The sequence below is a fragment of the Castor canadensis genome, chromosome 5 (genome assembly GCF_047511655.1).
Source record: "Castor canadensis chromosome 5, mCasCan1.hap1v2, whole genome shotgun sequence".
NCBI lineage: Eukaryota > Metazoa > Chordata > Mammalia > Rodentia > Castoridae > Castor > Castor canadensis.
Genome location: NC_133390.1, coordinates 17,747,357 through 17,766,130, shown reverse-complemented (window position 1 = coordinate 17,766,130; position 18,774 = coordinate 17,747,357). Strand labels below are relative to the sequence as shown.

The window sequence follows — 18,774 nt, the reverse complement described above, 5'->3', positions numbered from 1 at the left end:
CACCAGAGATAATCAAGAGTAATATTTTACTTTTTAAATGGTTTTATCCTTTCAGAATTCTTTCATCTCTTCTGGATCCTCATTTTCTTATCTAATTTTTATGGCTCTGGCCAATGAGAATAAGTTTTTTTGAGGTTACTGAGGCATTCTGTAGCCTTGGAATTAGGATTCATTTTCCAGCACTAAACTTTCAATTTTCTGTGAGGTTGCTTTGCATAACTGGTATACTTTTTGTTTGTTTATTTTTACTTCTAGCCAAGTCTTCAGACAGAGTAAACTGGAAAAATAAAACAGGAGGTTTACTATAGTTGGAATTATACCATATTTCATTTTGAAAAACTCCTAATGCTTTTTAAGTATGAAGAAAGAAGAGTGAGGGAAAATAATCTTTCCTCAAAACTCAAATGACAGATTTCATGCTCTGGTATTCCTTTTTATAAAGGCAAAGTCATTCAGGAGACTGTCTGAGCCCACAGTTCCCAGGTTCCTTCACTTCTGGTGTTGGGTGTTCTGTGCACCAATCCATAGTGTCGTCTTTTCTGTACCTGAGCTCTGAGCCAATTAAGAGAGAGCAGGCAGTGATGAAGACACCACCTTTACTTTGATGAAGGCCAAAAGGCCAGGCAAGGTCTAGGCCTACATGGTGGTCAAGTCACACACAGAGTACCTGAACTGTCCAGCTGCATGTAGACCAAGTTTCAACTCCAACTTGTATTTTTGGTAGAAAAAACAGGGGAGAATGAAGAGGGCTATGCTGTTGAAAGCTGTGCAGGCTCTGGACACAACTCTAGGAGGAGCTCTCCCTGTGGTCTCAGTGAGTGGTGTATCCTATCTGACTGGCACAAATGTTCACATGCAATGGTCCTGTCTGACTAGGACCCTTTCTCAAGCTCCAGAGAGAGGTCTACCTAACTTGTGTGAAACTGAAGCAAATGAACAGAATGGTAAACAGTGCCCCACCTGACAGCCAACAATCACTCGGCTGAGCTGTGAAGAAGGCACATTCTAATTGATACATACTGACAGGTGCTTAGTTGATAGAACTGTAAACTGTGGAGGATGGAAAGAATTGGTTAGCGAGGTTGGTGAGCTCATGGTAGAAAGAAGATTTTCAATTTCCATACATAGTTAGCCTGACAATTGTAAGGAGAAGAGGATGTGTGTAAAATTTGCATAAACACATATCATCACAATGGAGGATGGGCTTTTGTCCCTGCACATAGCACATCTTTGTATATAGGATAGCTGATTTGAAATGTTAATTTACGTAGATTAAAAATGAAACAAATCCTCTATGCTCTTCTGTACACTGACCTATTTGTGTTTTAACACAAAACTTGCTTTCCATTGAGCAATCCTAGATGTGGTAATGGACTTTTCTACATTAGTTTCTTCACTTGCTACCTTAACAACAAATTGGGAAACCAAGTAAAGTGCTTGGTGTTTGTTCAGGAAGGCATTCACAATGCACACAAGTGAGAGAAGTTGAAAGGACTGGCTATAAGGAAAATAATCTAGAACCAAGGAAGATGAAACTGCTTACTCATTCACTCATCTGTTCATCAAACCTACCATCTTCTAGACCCATGATAGAAACAACCAGCTGAGTCTCCTTGACATCAAAGAACTCATGGTTCAGAGAAAGACAGGCAGAAAAATAATCCCATAAGTGCCATGGACAGAGTGAGAAAGAAACAAGATTGCGTTGTTGGGTTGAGAACAGTGATTTCTGTGGTTTAATGTTGAGTGTCTCCCATAGGTTCACATGCAAAGATTTGGTCTGCAGGGTGGAGACCTTGGGAGGTGGTGGAACCTTTAGGACACAGGATCTTGGGTCATTGGGATTGTGCTTAAAGGGCATTGTGGGATCCCAGTCTCTCTGTCCCCCTAACCCCAGGCTGGAGATGTGACCATAGCTCCTTACACAATGTGCTACCACTCAACTGCCTTTACCCATGACTAAACCAATGGAGCTGCCTCATCTTGGGACTTTGAACCTCCAAAATTGTGAACTAAATAAATCTTTTCTGTTTATAAAATTGCTGCTTCAGCTATTTCATTGTTGTCATACTAAGTTAACTAATACAATGAAAGAGTTTGCTTTCCTAGCAGATATAAGTACATATACCAAAGTATAGGGGACGGACTATCAAGTAGCTGTTGGGTCACAAGGGAAGTGAAAGGGGAAGCAACTTAGACAGAGTCAGGGGCGGGACAGATTGAGGACTGAAGAATACACTTGAGTATACAATTAGCCAAATTCCAGGCTAGGAATTCTATAGGCCAAGTGACCCATGCTTTATTAAGAAGTAAAGAAAAGCATGGAGGGGCAGCCTGAGGTTTACAAGAGACATGAATGATATGTCAACATTAAACATGGGCATGAAGACAACAGGTAAGGATGCACATGAGAGATATAAAATCAGAAAGCTATTTCAGGAAGCGGCAAAAGGAAGGATAGTGGGGTGCTTTGGTGGTGAGGTAGTTGTACCTGGGATAGGACCGAAATACTATCAGGGTGATCAGTGAGTCTAATTCTTGGCTTAAGTTTAATCAATGAGGAGAGCAATATGGTGGAGAAAGGTTCTATTTAGATATGCTGAGTTTGCAGTATTCCAGAACATTGTTGTAGAGAAGTCTTGGAACCACTGGAAATTCAAGGCTTGAGAGCTCATGTCTATGCTGAAACAGGAAAGCATTAGAATGAAAATGGTGTTTTCCTGATATAACAGAAAAACACCCACATGAGATTAGTCCAAAGGGATTTATCTTATATTGAATTCTGCACAATGAAGGGCTCTGCACTTGCTGAAAATCCCTTACGATGTTCAATTGCAGTGCTTGACACAAATCAGGCTGGTGGTTATCAACAACTGTAGTGAGTAAGGTATTTTGTTTCCAAATAAAGAATTAATGGTCCTTAAAAAAACCTGAATGATTGTAACATTAGGATCCATGAGATGGTAATGGAAAGCTACTTCATTTTTTTCTCCCACAAAAAACAGAGGAGAAAATGGTGTTGAGGTGAAAAGTAAAGCAGATCTATCCTTTCTTTTTTTTTTTTTCTGATTTGATTTTGAAATGTGTTCCCTGCAGACAATGATGAAAGCAAATGGGGGTGGTGTCATAGAGGCTAGCTCTGCTTTAGTTACCTAGAGAACCTGCTTCAAGATGTGTTCAATTCAACATGATAGAAACTACATAGCCTGACTCTTCCTCACCAAGAATGGGCAACTCCTTTTGCTGTGTGGGGCAAATGATTTCCATGATGTACAGTGGGCCCTCTGTATTCATGTGTTCTGCAGCCATGGACTCAACCAATCTTAGATAAAAAATATTTGGAAAAAAATCCCATTGCATCTGTACTGAACATGTACAGACCTTTTTTTTTTATCATTAATTCTTTGAACAATACAGTATTATAACTATTTACATTGCATTAGGTATTGTAAGTAAGTAATCTAGAAATAACTTAAAGTATATTAGAGTATGTACATAGGTGATATGCAAATACCACTATCACTGTCATCTTACATAAGGGACTTGAGGCATCATGGATTTGAAGATCGTTGGGAGGTAGAGGGGATGAAATCAACCCTCCTTGGATACTGAGGGACAACCTCCAGTTTACAGGCCTCATATGGGAGGAGATCTCACTCTAATCTCTCCAAACTATTTCTAATCTCCACATTTCCCAACCCCAGCACAAGACCTTATTCAAGCTCCAATGGCTTTGTTGAAAGTACACAAGATTTTAGTAACGTCTTTTCTTTAAAAAGTTACTTTACACACACACAATTCAGGTTGTAATACACATGTGCACGGAAGCAATGTTAGGAATCTCTCTGTATAGCTATCCTTATCTCAAACTAGCAAAAATGCTATGTTTTTCTTATTATTGCTTATGTCATCTCTTCAACAAAATTGGAGAAGAAGGCAGAACAGGTTTTGCCTGGCAGCAAGGGGGGTGGAGGTGGGTCGGGGGGTAAGGGGAAGAGATGGCCCAAACAATGTATGCACATATGAATAAATAAACCAAGAAAAAATTTCACCCACACAAAAGTTACTTTAAACTGTTATTCTCATGTCAGTAGATTCCTTACCTTCACCCCAGTCTCAAAACATTTCACCTTAAAAAAGTAACTACCTTTGTCTACATATATACTATTAAAGCATAATTATCTTCAATAACACATAATTAATGCACTTCAAAGTTTACTTCTCATAATTATGACAGTGCTCTAATATCCTTTTTGAAAAAATAATCCTTATTCAAATATACCTTATGCTTCAACAATAAATTGAAAAATGATTCAAATTACAGTGAATTATATGTCTTTTCATCTTCCAAGTAACATTAATTAACCCTGGCTAATTAAAACAGCCATGGCTTACAAATTTACTTATTCATCAGTATCAAAGAAAGGCAAAGCATTTCAAATCTTTTACAATTTAGTACCAATTAAATACAGAAATTAATTTTTTTAAATGAAGAGGGTACAAATTAAAGATGTAGCTCTTGATTGAATTTTGGTAGTGTTTGAAAAAGAATCTTGGACATTTCAGATTCTTAGAAGTCAAAAGAAAGAAAACAAACAAAATTTCCCATTATGGGTTGACCTTATTTGACAACTGATTCTTTACAGATGTAATCAAGTGAAGATGAGGCGCTGGAGGAGGATGGCCCCTAGTCATGCTAGAGAGGACACACAGACAGAGGCACGAGCAGCAACACCATGTGAGGATACAACTGGGGAATGAGTGGTGCTTCAACAATTCAGAGAAAGGCCAAGGACAGTCTGCAGCACCAGAAACAAGAAAAAGTTTTGGAACAGATACTCCTCTAGCACCTTTAGAGGGAGGTGGCTCTGCCAACACCTTGCTTTCAGACCTCCAGCCTCTAGAATGATGGGAGAAGAGATTTCTGATGGTTGAGGTCACCCTGTTTATGGCAGTTGGTTCCAGCAAGCCTAGGAAACTAATATACTGCCCATATGAATGAATGTTAACTCTATGCTGTAAGACAACCATTTGTGGCAAATACAAACGTACTGGAGTAGAATGTGGGTTCTTAGTGAGCTTTACTCAAGGGTGGGATTATGGTAGATCAGCGAGAAGAACAAGGAGCCTTATAATCTAGCAATGTAATCTGGCTCTTTTAGTGCACACTTTCCCTCCAAACACTAGAAGGCCCTTTGGTAGAGACTAAATGTTCCTTCATTTCCACTCTGTGTTTCTCTTTTCCAAAACCCTTCTGCAGGGAACATATCTATTTCCATTTGTTGACCTGCATTCCTTATCCTGGTAAGACCAGGAGAATTTTTAGATCTAGTATCAACCCTTAAATGTAGCAAGGAAATGGAAGGGTCTCATTTTCAAACACCTTGTAAACACAGAGGTTATGTCATTTCCTCTCCAAGAAGCCAGAAGCTGAGTTGTTCCTGGCAGCAAAGTGTGTGGCAAATGCCTGGCAGGTTTCAGGTTTTACTAATCCCAGTGTGATGAAAACACCACCATCTCCAGTGCCAGAATGGAGTCGGACTCACACTCGGGTCCAGTAACTAGATTTAGTGAAGCTGGTATAACTGGAGTAATTTATAAAATTTAGCACATCAATTTCAATTTAGGGTTCACATTAAACAAGTTGGACTTCAGCAAAAAAAATTTCAAGTAGTCTAAAAGTTATGCTTTTATTCCTGTATGAAATCTGGATCACTGGAACTGAGTATTTTGTGGAATGAGTGCTAAGTAGCAACAACTAAATTATTTGTCACCCTTTGGCTGCAGACATGAGAAACATGGCTACCAACATTGGTTATGGATTTGTCATGTTATACTGTGTCCAATCTAGTCTGTCTCTCATAATTTACCACTATGAATGGCTGGTTTCTGCCACTTAGAGACCAAGGTAAGAAGGGAGGTTACATTAGTTTAAAATACATTTCAAATTCCTCCATGCCAAGTATATGTTTCTATCTACCAAGGAGGTCTTGGATGTGAAGTCCATAAACGCAGCATGAAGGGTGCCAAAGTAAAACCTGGTGTCTCAGTCCATTTTGTGCAGTTAGAACAGAAGATTGTGAGCTACTGCTGGTGGTCAGCATCGTGATGTAGTATCACACATCTCTAGTCCAGGAAAAGATCAAAATTCAAAATTCAAAATTAGAAGTATGGTTTTTCCTGAATGCATACTGCTTTTATTCCTTCTCAAAGGTGGAAAATTATAAGTCAGGGGCAATCTGTAAACACTGCTGGAAATTCACATGGCTAATTTACTAGGATATGTTAATTTTCAATGACAATGTCTGCCATTCTTCCATGTTCAATACAAACACAAGTATATCCTAAGTTTCTAGGAATCCTTATATTTTTACTATTTACATATAAGCATGAGTTTTAAAATCTGAATGTTTCGAGAGTCACTTAAAGAGATAAGAAAAATACTGATCCCACAGGTGTGAGGTGGAGCTGAAGAATCTGTATTTTTGCCAAGAATTCCTTCAAATAACTGTGCTTTACCTGGCTTCAAGTACAGATTAATAAACAATGACTTCTAGCACAAAAATTCCCACGGAGAGTGATTTTTTTCTTTACAGGTTTCTAAATGGTCTTTCACATCTGAGGACTTACAGAAACTGAACTGAAGACATTAGCAAATGCCAGGCCCCTCTCTATCTAGTAGGTGATGGGATGGCATAAAAGGGAAGAAGATGTCTGGGGAAAGAAAGAAAGCTCCAGTGATGACTGGAGTCAGACTGCTTGTGACACTAGCCTTGACAATGATGGGTTCCAGAAACCAGGCTACATTTGAAATCTACACTCAGATTTCCACAGAGGGATCCCAATTCTGCTCTAATGTGCCTATTTTTTCATTAAAGGAAAAGCATCTTATTTTTTTCCACACCCCAAGTATTTAAAAACCCACTCTGCTTTCTGAAGAGCTTTGGCAAGACATGAGGAAGCCCTTGGGCCTTAACCATTTTTAGACTGTTCAATTTCTGATTTTCATCAAGCCACTTAATCACTCAGGACCCTTAATCTGAAAAGCAAGGGGGCTCCTGTCCACTTTCATGTTCCCTTGAAGGGTTGTTGGCAGTAGGGTGGATGGAGGTTCATGCCCTTCACATCAAAAAGACCTAGAGAGCAAATTTGCTCTCACATGCAGCATTTGATTTACAGATGGATGCAATGTGTATCAAAAGATGGGATTAACGAGGCCATTTTCTATCCCTTAATAACTGTGTTTTAGCAATCCACAGATGTTTTCACCTTAAATTTTTGTCCTACACCTGAATAAAGTACTTCATACTTCAGTTATGAGAACGTATCTCACTCAAGAGTCAAGGCGATGGCTTTCTGCCAAAAGAAGGGAAAGGGAAAAGAAGCAGAGACTTAGCCTACAAGCACTAAATACACTCTGGTTGGGCCAAACTACTGGATTATATATGGAGCCTTCCCCTGAGCTCTGACCGTCACTCTTTTTATTCGATTTTCCTCATGAATCACTGACATTGCCAGCAATGGAATGGACACTGCTCAGGTTAATTCTTAGCAGAAAATTGTGGGGGGACATTCCTGTTCCTATTAAAATCCTCAAACCACTTAAATTGGGTTTATTAGCGCCAAGAGTTTTCAGTACTAGTTGAACAACTCTAACCCCAAAATCTGAAATGTGAAATGCTCTGAAATCAAACTTCCAAACATTCCAGATTTCAGACTTTCGGATTAGTGATGGCCACATAGTAACGTCTAGGCAAGCATTCCAAAGTCTGAAACACTCTGAACTCTGAAACACTTCTGGTTCTAAGCGTTTTGAGTAAAGCATACTAAATCTGTATTTAAAAAGGAAATTGCTCAAGAATTTCTCAAATCTGTTTTGACTGACATCATTTACCCTAAGGAAGGGAAGACAGAAACAGTGTATTAAGAAGTATCTTCTTCCTTTTAATGGAATTGTCTAGAAATTGAGAGCTGTAAGGTGTATTTTGAGTATAAAGTCTGGGAGGAGAAAACAGACTTTTAACACATTCTTTGATCATTCAGGCTGATTCAATCACTTCTACCTAAGTTTTCTCAAAACTTAACATTTTCATTCAACATTACCTATTGTAATTGCTCTACCACTGAGTTGCACCCCAGCCCCTATTTATAATTAACAAGAAACGCATGTCATTTGGCCATAGACAATAGAAAAGAAAAAAGTTTTACTGCAATAAAGGTCCCATGATGACTGATTAATGTATTCATGCCCAGCTAGATTCCTGATACTTTTCTTGTGTCACATTATAGAGTACATGCAGCAACATTCCTTTCTATAAAAGATATTTGCTATCACTTGAGAGGAAACCCAATTTAATTCTTTTTAAGACTTAATAATCATCAATAAAAGGAAGGCAGGTCTTTAAAAAACACTAATTTATAATTTCAAATAGCAAACTCTCCCTCTCAAAAACAAAACAGAACAGAACAAAACAAAACAAAACAAAAATCCCAGTGGTCGTGATCTGCCCTGGCCTAATGAGCAGCCACACCAAGTTCAAAGCTACAGAGAAAGTACTGGATATACACCTGGTATCTGCTCTCAGGAAGACGCATGGAAATGTCACCAAACTAATGCAAAGACATGTGGGTAAGCACAAGATAACATAAGTAGCTGTGAATTCTGTTTCAAAGAAAAAAAAATTTTTTTGATGGCACTGGCGTTTGAACTCAGGGCCTCATACTTGCTAGGCAGATTCTTTGTTACTTGAGCCATGCCACCAGCCCTGTACAAAGAAAATTTAACTCATGCTTTTATGAGCACATGTAAAATGAATAATTATAAAAAGTTAAGACACGTTAAACAGGCTATTTTACATTATCTGCCTAGGTCAATGCATCTGTCAATAAGGGTCGATTTTTTTTAAATGAGAAAAGCATAATTACTTATTTTTTATTATTGTTGTATTGGGGGTACACTGCGACATTTACCAAAGTTTATACATCATAGTTGAATCTGCCCCCTTAATCGTTCTCCTTTATCCCCTCTCCCCCTATTCCTGGAATAGTTTCTACAGGTCTCATTTTTCCACTTCCATGTATGAGTACACAGTATTTCCACCATATTCATACTCCTATATGCTTTCCTTATGCCTCCCCACCTCCACTACTGGTGTCAACCCAAGACAGGCCCTGCTTTATCTTCCTATTCTCCATTTTTGAAAAAAGACATTTTTGTTTATTTAAGATAGCTATACAGGGAGTTTCACTGTGATATTTCCATGTATATATGTATTATAACCTGAATTGGTTCATCCCCTCTATTTTTTGCTTTTCTTAGATCCCTTCAGGGGTTGAAAATTAAGGAAAAGCCTGGCCTTGACCATCTGACCACCTGTTTCATTCTCCAAGTCCAAAAGACTCTGAATAGTTTTGTTTTGTGTTTTGAGACAGGGTCTCCCTATGTCACCCATGCCTGGCTGGAACTCATGATCCTGCCATTGGGTATGTTTTGATGCAGACCAAGTCAACATTCCTTTGGACACATGTCTCATAATTTAGAACAGGTTAAGAGATTGAACCATGATGTTTAAATGAGATATTATATCCCATTTCCTATGATTTACTATGTAAAGCAGCCTATAGAACTCTTAACAAAGAATAATGGCGCTTACTTAGGGAACACATTACAAAATTTGTTTCCAAGCTGAACAGTTAAGGTAAATTAACATTCCTTTCAAACTCTGACTTATGTGCAAACAAATTCATCCCATTCCCAGTTATTCTTTGTAGAAACAGATTTCAAAATTAATCTCTATTTGGATTCATCTCCATATTTGAGGTGGCAAACATCACTAGGATTTTTTTCTCCTTTTTTTTTTTTTTAAATGAACCTAGAAGGCTGCTGCTTGTGAAAAGTAGGATAACTAGTTTTGGACTAAAACTAATTTGTGATAGTCCAAAGCCAGCCATTGGTTTTTCACAACACTCCACAAAAAAAAAAAAAAAAAACCAGGACACATCTGTTGTAACATTCCATGCCAGGAATGCCAGGAAATAGTCCTGCTGCCACCACTGTGGTCTGACTTCACTCCCCACTCATTTTTGTTAGGGTTTTTTGTTTGATTTTGTTTCAAATTACAGGGCCACACACAAGAGCTGGTGAATAGGGAAAATAATTTTAGAACATTACAGGATCATCACAGGCAACAGAAGCTTGGTTTGGGAGACCCTGCCTCAGGCTCCATCCACTTGTAGAGATGCGCCCTCCCCCCCCACACAGCGTGAAAACAGGCAGAAACTATTGTGTATACCAGTCCCACAGTTAAAGAAGTTCCCAAAGAAATTCTTTGAAATCTCACCAAAACCTAGAGTTGATTTAAAGTTTTGTAAATCAATTCTGTTACTTCTATATAGTCATCTTCCTGAATGGAACCCAAGGTGAAATCATCTCATGGTGGAATCTGTTCTAGTCGATACAGAGCAATTTAAAAAACTGTAATAGCAATATTCCCCAAACTGATTCACAGATCCAAGGTAATCCCTGCCCATTTTTAATGGTAGAAAAAAGGCCTTAAGATTCATGTGGAAATACAAGGTGTCTTGAATAGTCAAAGCAATTTTAAAAAAGAAGAACAAAAGTAGAGGATCCATACCTGAAAATTTCAAAACTTATTACAGTACTACAGTAATCAAAATAGTATGGTAACACAATGAGAATAAACACATGGACCAAAAGAACAGAATTGAGTAAAGATATCTATAGTCAACTGAATTTGTACATGAGTGTAAAGATCATTCAACAGGGAAGAATAGCCTTTTCAATAACTAGTGCTGGGATACTGGATTCCACATGAAAAAGAATGAACTGGATCCTCACCTCACACCATACATAAAAACTAACAAGATAAATCAAAGGTTTCATTGAAAGAATTAAAACTAAACTCTTAGAGGGAAAAATACATTTACATTATTCTGACCTTGGATTTAGCAATGTTTTCTTCCATATAATATCAAACGAATGGCAACAAAAGAACTGATCAGTTCAACTTAATCAAAATAAAAAAAACTGCATGTCAAAAGGATATTATCAAGAAAGCAAAAATGTTACCTATAGAATGGGTACAATTTATAAGTCATGTATTTGATAAAAATCCACTATCTTGTAATATATAAAGAACTCTTACAACTCAGCAACAAAAAGCAAACAACTCAATTTAAAATGGGCAAGGAATTTGAACAGTATCACTTATTTATCTGGACTGAACAAAATAATCCACAGTAAACCACCACAATGTAGTAGATGTTTAACTAGCTAATGACTACCAGTGTCCAATGTATTGTACTGAATTACGTGTATCAATGTCAACAATTAGTCTACCAAATGGTAGCTAGTATAAATAGTGCTTATTTAAAAGTCAAACCACACCAAGCAACCCGTTTTTGATGTTCATTCATACTACAAAGTATGTATTTTTAATGTTGCTAATAAAGATTAACTTTTCTTTTATTATGGATTGGAAATATATGAATGAAAATATCTGTTTGCCAGAGGAGAAACTATAAAAATTATTCCGAACTGATGTATTAAATGTCTACCTTTAAAGGTTCTTATCAATTACATCTACAGATCATCTGGATGTCTCTATATGTGCACTCTACAGATATAATTAAACTCCTAAGTAAGAAAAGAGAGCTTACATAACAGAGGACTCAATGCATACCAGGATGGTCTGCATACAGACCAACTGGGAATCTGAGGTATTGCTAGCCCTGCCATTCGCCCATCTATCTGCTATCTGGAGATCCTGTAACACAGCACTTAATCGGTCAGAAAATTGTGACCCCCATCTTAATATACACATTCCCATTCTGAAGATTAAAATATTTTGTATGAAGGCTCATTCACTTGACAATATGTTTTCATTTATAAGATAAATCGTTCCATTTTGGAAGGAACAGTCTTGTTTGGAGTGTGTGAGGGGGTCAAAGATGTATGCTTAGATATAGACGGTCAAAAATAAGTCATACCCATTATCCAGCTAATGATCCTGGGGAAAATATGAACAACGGACACTGAGACTATTACAAAACCAAGAGTGGTTGTTTATGATATGAATAACTGTTTCCAAATATTTAAATCAGCTGTAAAATCTACCTACATTTTAGAAGTCACTCAAAAAATGAAGAATAAGAACAGAATAAGTTGATGGCTTTCTCACTTTATTTATTTTTATGATTTTTTCTTCCTTGATGCTCTTTCTTGTCTAGCAATTGCATAGAAAGATATTTATAATTTCCAATAGTATTACATGTTGTATTCTGGTGTACTGGGAAGTACTGTGAATATTCTATTTTCAACCTAGTCTAGTTTGGATTTATTATACCCCCAAATCCCTTCTTAGGGACAGAGGATGAAAACTGTATTTGAAATAAGTATGCTGCATATTTTTCCAAAGAGGGGAAATTTTTATCAAAAGGCCACAGTAAAACTATAAAAAAAAATAAGCATTATCTTAATAGTGAGTTTCTTAATCCCTGCTATATCTTTCAATGCCAACCTCATTAACCATAGATTTGTTCAGAGATCCTTCCTGATTTATGATAATTTGTATTTTTATTAATTTTGAATGCTAAATGAAAAAAAATCAGGTATGAAACAATTATGCCTTCCCTCCCCTTTCTTCCTACTGCCTAACTTATGAGTTGGTCATTATAGCATTCTGTTAAACAGCCATGTCTGACTTCAGAGCTACAATATTTTTAGCCTTGAGGTAGCTACAAAATGAAGCACTCTGATAGATAACTTAGTGCTAAGAGAAAGAGTAGACAGAACTCTTTAGCACAGATTTTAAGGAAGACCACAAAAGGTAAAGGAAATCCAATCATTTTAAAATAACAAGAGGACAAAGCAAAGGCTGAGATGAACACTACCAGTGATGAAGGCATTCTGCCTTTATGAAGGGTTAAAAACATGACTTAAGCAAAATAGGGACAATGAAGAGAAGCCATCTTTTCATTAAGAAAACAATTTTATCACTTGTTAAGTGAAAAAAAATAAAGTGCTAAACAGCTATTTGACATAAATTAGGGAATTTCTCCCTTCTACAAACAATGCATTAAGCCTTTCTTAGCAAAAAAGTCTCAAAATTTGTATGCAAGTAACAGATCTCTTTGAAAGAAAGAAAACATTAAGTAATAAATAACTGTCTGGGAACTCACATATCATAATTCAAACTGAATTAAAAATTTTACAAAATTAAAAAGGTAAATCACTTAGAATAGAGCAGTTTTGAAAAATTCACAAGACAGTCAAATCAGACAACATAATTATTAAATAAGTGTCAAAGCGTATTGGGGAGATAACTGTCATATAGGAAAACACATGACTGTTACATACAAGTATGTAAAATGTTACTAATATCAGTCCTGGGAACTCTGCTTTATTTTTTATTTTAATAACCTCTGTCAACCACATCATTTTCCTGGCTTGATCAATTATAATAGCTTCATAGAGAATGTCGTGGCAGAATAAAGAGATTTGTTTTGTGCAATACTCATGTGTAGTACCAAGGAAGGAGACTGGTATGTGTATGTAGCAGGGGTCTTTAGGGTTTTAAAGGAGCCATCTGATCAATCTAAGTTAAGAAGCATCTACCTTGCAGCCTACAGATTTACTTTAATCTTATGTCTACAATTACTGATACCTACAAAGTACCAGGTTCCCTGCTGGATCCCAAGGCTCAGATGACCAAGACATGGATGGCAAAAGAGCTCACAGGATGGGGCACTAGTGGAAATATAACAAATAATTAAATACAAACTACAGTATGGTGATGGAGCTAGGCACCATTCTGTAGTGCACGGAGGTAAAATAGAAGAAAATTCAACCTATGAGAGAGGAAAATGGAACTGGGATTCAAGCAGACTTCAATCCCCCTTTTATCCTTTTACTATCTGCACTGGCAAATAAGAGTCCTCTCTAAAGTTCACTTTTTTCAATTAAAAATGGAGGTGAGGATCACTAAATTCCCTAGGGTTGTCATTAGCTCATATGATGCATTTGTGTGAAATAAAAGAAAGCCCTGCTAAAAGTGGACACAGTCCAATGCCAAAGGGCTTGGCTCTGTGAGTAGGGTGTAGAATGAATGCCTGTCTTTCATTAAGAACCTGGATCACTGACATCACAGACACTTATTAGTTCATGACATGGTTATCACTCAAATGCCAGCTCTTCCTTCTCATCCTCTATGCAAACAGGTAAGGGTTTATAGGAACAAGTAATGGTTTATAGGAGCTGAAGGATGCAGCTTTTCAAGCAAGAAACACCATGTGCAGCTTTTATTTGTGTTTTGTCCAGGAGCTTGGGCTGAACAGGAAGAATGTGTGAGACATAGGGTAGGATCACCATCTGGGAGTCCAGTGAAATGAGAGGAGGACAGGGTTTGAAGAAAGGTGGTGGATGTGCAGAACAGGGAGTCCAGGTAAATGTACATGAATAGGAGGCACAACAGAGAGGAATTGAGGTTGATAAGATTTCAGGGGTGAGGGAGAAGAAGGTGGCATGGGTAAATTTACACGAACTGGGAAAATTCATAACAGAGTGTAAAACAAATATATGTCGAGACACCATGAGTTCTCTCATATGCATAGTGACTGGAGTTTCAAAGGCACGCGAGATGTTCTGATAATCTGGAATACAGCTTTGGGACTTAGTAGAAGAGACTATCGCCAGCTCTATAGATCTAGGATTTACTGGAGTAGTAGCAAAGTAGCACAAACAGATGGGATGCCTCAGGGAAGCACGATGGGGACAAAATGAAACCAGGGCCAGAACTCAATGGTACAATGAGGCCTGTGCTCTAGTCATTATTTCTCATTCTCACAAATTTGATTGCAATTCCCTTCACTCATGGCATTCCTTCTTTCTAGCAAAGTTCTTTTCTTTCTTATTTTCATCCATAATAGAGAATTCTAATTGGAAGCAAAATTTACCAAAGTAGATATAACTGCAGCACTAACAAACATAGATACTGGCCGTTTCTCAGACTATTAAAAACCCTTCATCCAGAGAGTATCTGTGACCAATATTTAATTAAACTACTCTCCAGATTAAATTTCTCTCCAGATGTTTGACTGCATCAAAGATATCTTAATTGCCAGCATTTATAACCACAAACCTTTATGCAAAAGTTGTGCATTTGTAGGTACTTTCACATCCTGTCCTTTTGACAGTGACTCTGAAGTTCAGTATCTTCCTTATGTATACTGAATGGTTCCCAAATATAAAGTTTGATTATTTAGAGAAATGGCTGACAAATCTAAATCCAATTAATGATAAAGCATGAAAGTGGAGACTATTGTAAACAGTACAAAACATAAACTGGAAGAAATTTAAGAAAATATTCTTTAGAAAGGATGCCAAAAATACAGCAATTTTTACTATGGAATATTTCAAACATACAAAAGTAAAGATAACGTAAGAACTCCCAAGTGCCACTCACCTTAAACAGTTAGCATTCTACAGCCAATCTTGTTTCATCTACATCCTACTTGAGAGTAAATTCTTTTAAAATATTTCCCCAAATGAAGAAAGACTATGCAAGCCAACCAAGGTCAACCCCAAAAAATTCATTCTCCCCAGCAAGTTAGCTTCTTTAGCTTTAGTATCAGGTGCTTAAAAGGTGCACACAGGTCTATTAATCGAAGTTCATTACTGCAAACTGCTCTTTCTGTAGGAAACAGATATTTAAAAATGGAAGCATCTAGAGTTCCAAATGAAGGATTTTTAAAAAATATTTTCTTTCAAGATTTGATGTCCAATATATTTAGATTGACACAAATATTTTTTGAATAATATGTTCTTGATCCAGTCTAATGGCAGAGCTTTTTCTTTTTTATTTAAAAAAACAATCCATGATTCTAATTATCTAACTATCTTTCCTGTCTCTGAGATCAAGTTTCCTGGGTTGCCCTTTTCTTGAGCATTTTGCAACACTCCAGAATCCGAATCACCATCTGATCTGTGGAGGTGAGTCATCAGTGGCTAATGTTTTCACTAGTACATCAGCAATGAAAAGTTCTAATAAAAATTAATTAGAAATTAGAAAGAGCCAACCATGATTTCTGGGTGCAAGTGGAATAGTTCATCATCTTTCTAGCTCTTTGTAATGACTTATTTCCTATAGTCTGGTATTATCAATGCCACCTCCATTGAAGTCACAGATGAAAATAGGTTTAAGATAAAGACACATTCATCTAAAAAATTTAACTTCAGTTAATTAAGAATGTGGTAAATTATTTGGTTTTGTCCCTTGTTAAAAGCAAGTCCCACCTGCTCTCATGAGCAGGGTTTCAGGGACTTCAAAGCAGGTGTTTACCTGTATCTATTTCCAATTCAGTTAACAAGAGACAGGATTCTTTATAGAAAAGGGTATGCCAGGCACATATTGCTTACTTGCTGATATTCTATGTGCCAATCCCTAGTGTACATGAATTTAGCATCTGCTTTATGTTGAAAGATGCAGTACTCTCCTTGTCATCTATGTGCCTTTGTGAGGTATGAGCACTTTGAAGATTTCTGTAGTCATGCCACGTGCAATACTTTACTCCATTTGCAATGAAAGCAGAAATGGGAGAACTTACTCATATGAAATATTAAACATGTCATTAGGAAAACGGGAACATAAAAGACAGTGGGCACACAATGTCAGTTTCCCGGATTTGATATCTACCTATAGATATTGAAGATATCATCCCTGAGGAAACTGGGTGGTGAATACATGATACTTTTCTGCAGTATTTTTCCATCTTCTTGTGGAAGTATGGTTATTTCAAATAAGTCTATGACTTTTCATGTTTAAACAACAATATGGCTTAGCGCACACTCATGATACTAAAGATAGCTGTGATTTAATGAGTATAACAATAATATCAGGGTCAGAAGTCAGGTAAATGTGAGGGCTGTACTACTTAAGCTGTGTAGGACACAGGTAAGAAAGTTACTTAAATGGTAAGTTTGAGTTTTTCCATTTGTAAAATAGAGCTATCAAGCCATTCATAAGGTTATGCTGGGAAAGGGCTTTCTTTTTTTAAATTGTAAACTGCAAAATATTGTAAGGAGATACCCACAAGATTGGATAAGCCAGAAAATAACTGCTGACAAGTATAATTCAATAATAAGTGGCTCATTGTTATACAAATATTCCTAAGTCAGGTCACATCTTTCCAATCACACATGCAAGGAGAGTTCAGAACTGAAGCAACTGTGAAGGTGAGAGCCAGTCCATCCTCCCCAGATCACTGTCAAATGCAAACTGCTCTTTTAACTTTCGTGCATCTGAACACCAACCATTCCTGACACAGAACCCACTTCCCTGATATCATCTCTAGGCAAAAATATATTTATGTGCAGAGCATGAAAAACACAGCTTACTTACCAACTTCATCCTGAATCTCCTCGGCCACTGCAGGGACGTTGTACAGCAGGGACAGAGACTGATTCATGCGCTCGTAAATCACACGGAGGTGTGTCATAACCTGTGTTAAGATGACAACTCCAGGTAAACGATCTCAAGTAAGAACAGGCATTTGCCTTACCAAGAACTGCAGACAGACAGTTCCAAAGTAAAACAGACACTGCTGTAAGTTTAAGTGAAAGGGCTTTAATTTTTGTGTCCTCTAACTTTTGAGCTCAGCTTTAAGATTTACCTTTACATTTGCTAGCATTTCGTGTGCTTTTCACAGTCAGTTAAAAAGACCATACCTGCCAACTCTAATCCTTAATGCTGAAGCTTCCTAAATAAGCCTGATTTTTTGAGTATATGTATGTATATATACATATACTCACAAAATATATATATATTTGGTAAATTTTCCAATACACAGGAACATTTCAATTTGATTGGATATTTCATGCTAAATATCAATAATTTAAAATTATTCCATTCAGACTTCCAGAGGTAGATCCCACAGCTTCTAAGCATTGTAAATGAGAGAATATTAAACATTATTACAGGGCTTCATTTAGGCTCACATTAAATTTAAGTGTTGCAGTGACAATGGAGTTTATGAGTACCTGCCACAACCTAGCTGAGCCTGGTATAAAGGTTTTAGTGCATACGACTTCAGTTTTTAAATGATTCGCTTAAGTATTTAGTTACAGTGAACATTTAAGATTTTTATACTCCCTATTACCTGTGTAACTTAGAAAATGTCAAGCTACATGTTACTCTAAAATAAGCTTTTTTTTCTTTGAGACAGGGTCTCCCTAGGCTAGAGTGGCCTCCAACTCATAGTCCTTCTGCCTCTTCATGCCAAGTGCTGGGATTACAGCTGTGCACTACCATGCCTGGCTAAAATAAACTTTCAGAGTTTAACAGGCATTAAAACACTCTTGCCATAGAGGTACAACACCCATATGTATTCTGGGAATCCTACCACCTATCCAAGAAGTGAGAACCTTGGACTCCTACCCCGCATGCTTACCTGGGACCGGATCTGAGCAGCTTTCTTGGGATCCACCATGCGCACATGTTCAAAATGCTTTAGGGTGTGCTGTCTGTCTTTCTGCTCAGCACGAACATACTTCTTCAGCATGTTGAACACATGATGAGGCTGTGGGGGCGGGGAGTGAGAAAAACCCTTTCAAGCTCTTGCAAAGTCATACTTCTTCCACTGGCTTTGAGTCAGATGTCCCATTAACCTATCCCACAATGTGCAAATATGGCAAGTCACCTTGCTGCAAATTTTCCCACTCCTTCATTATTGGCTAAGTGCATAGAATAGTCACTTCAT

The 18,774-nt window shown here is 37.3% G+C and overlaps 1 protein-coding gene across 7 annotated transcripts in view; it reads right to left on the bottom strand.

Annotated features, from left to right (window-relative positions):
* Positions 1-18,774, bottom strand: part of App (amyloid beta precursor protein) — a 239,467-nt gene that overhangs the window by 32,496 nt on the left and 188,197 nt on the right. For all 7 annotated transcript variants that reach the window (XM_074072862.1, XM_074072863.1, XM_074072864.1 and 4 more), the window contains 2 exons: positions 18,466-18,594; positions 17,418-17,517 (listed from right to left, as the gene is read on the bottom strand). In XM_074072862.1, the coding sequence (XP_073928963.1) occupies positions 17,418-17,517; positions 18,466-18,594 (229 nt within the window). The remainder of the gene's footprint in view (positions 1-17,417; positions 17,518-18,465; positions 18,595-18,774) is intronic.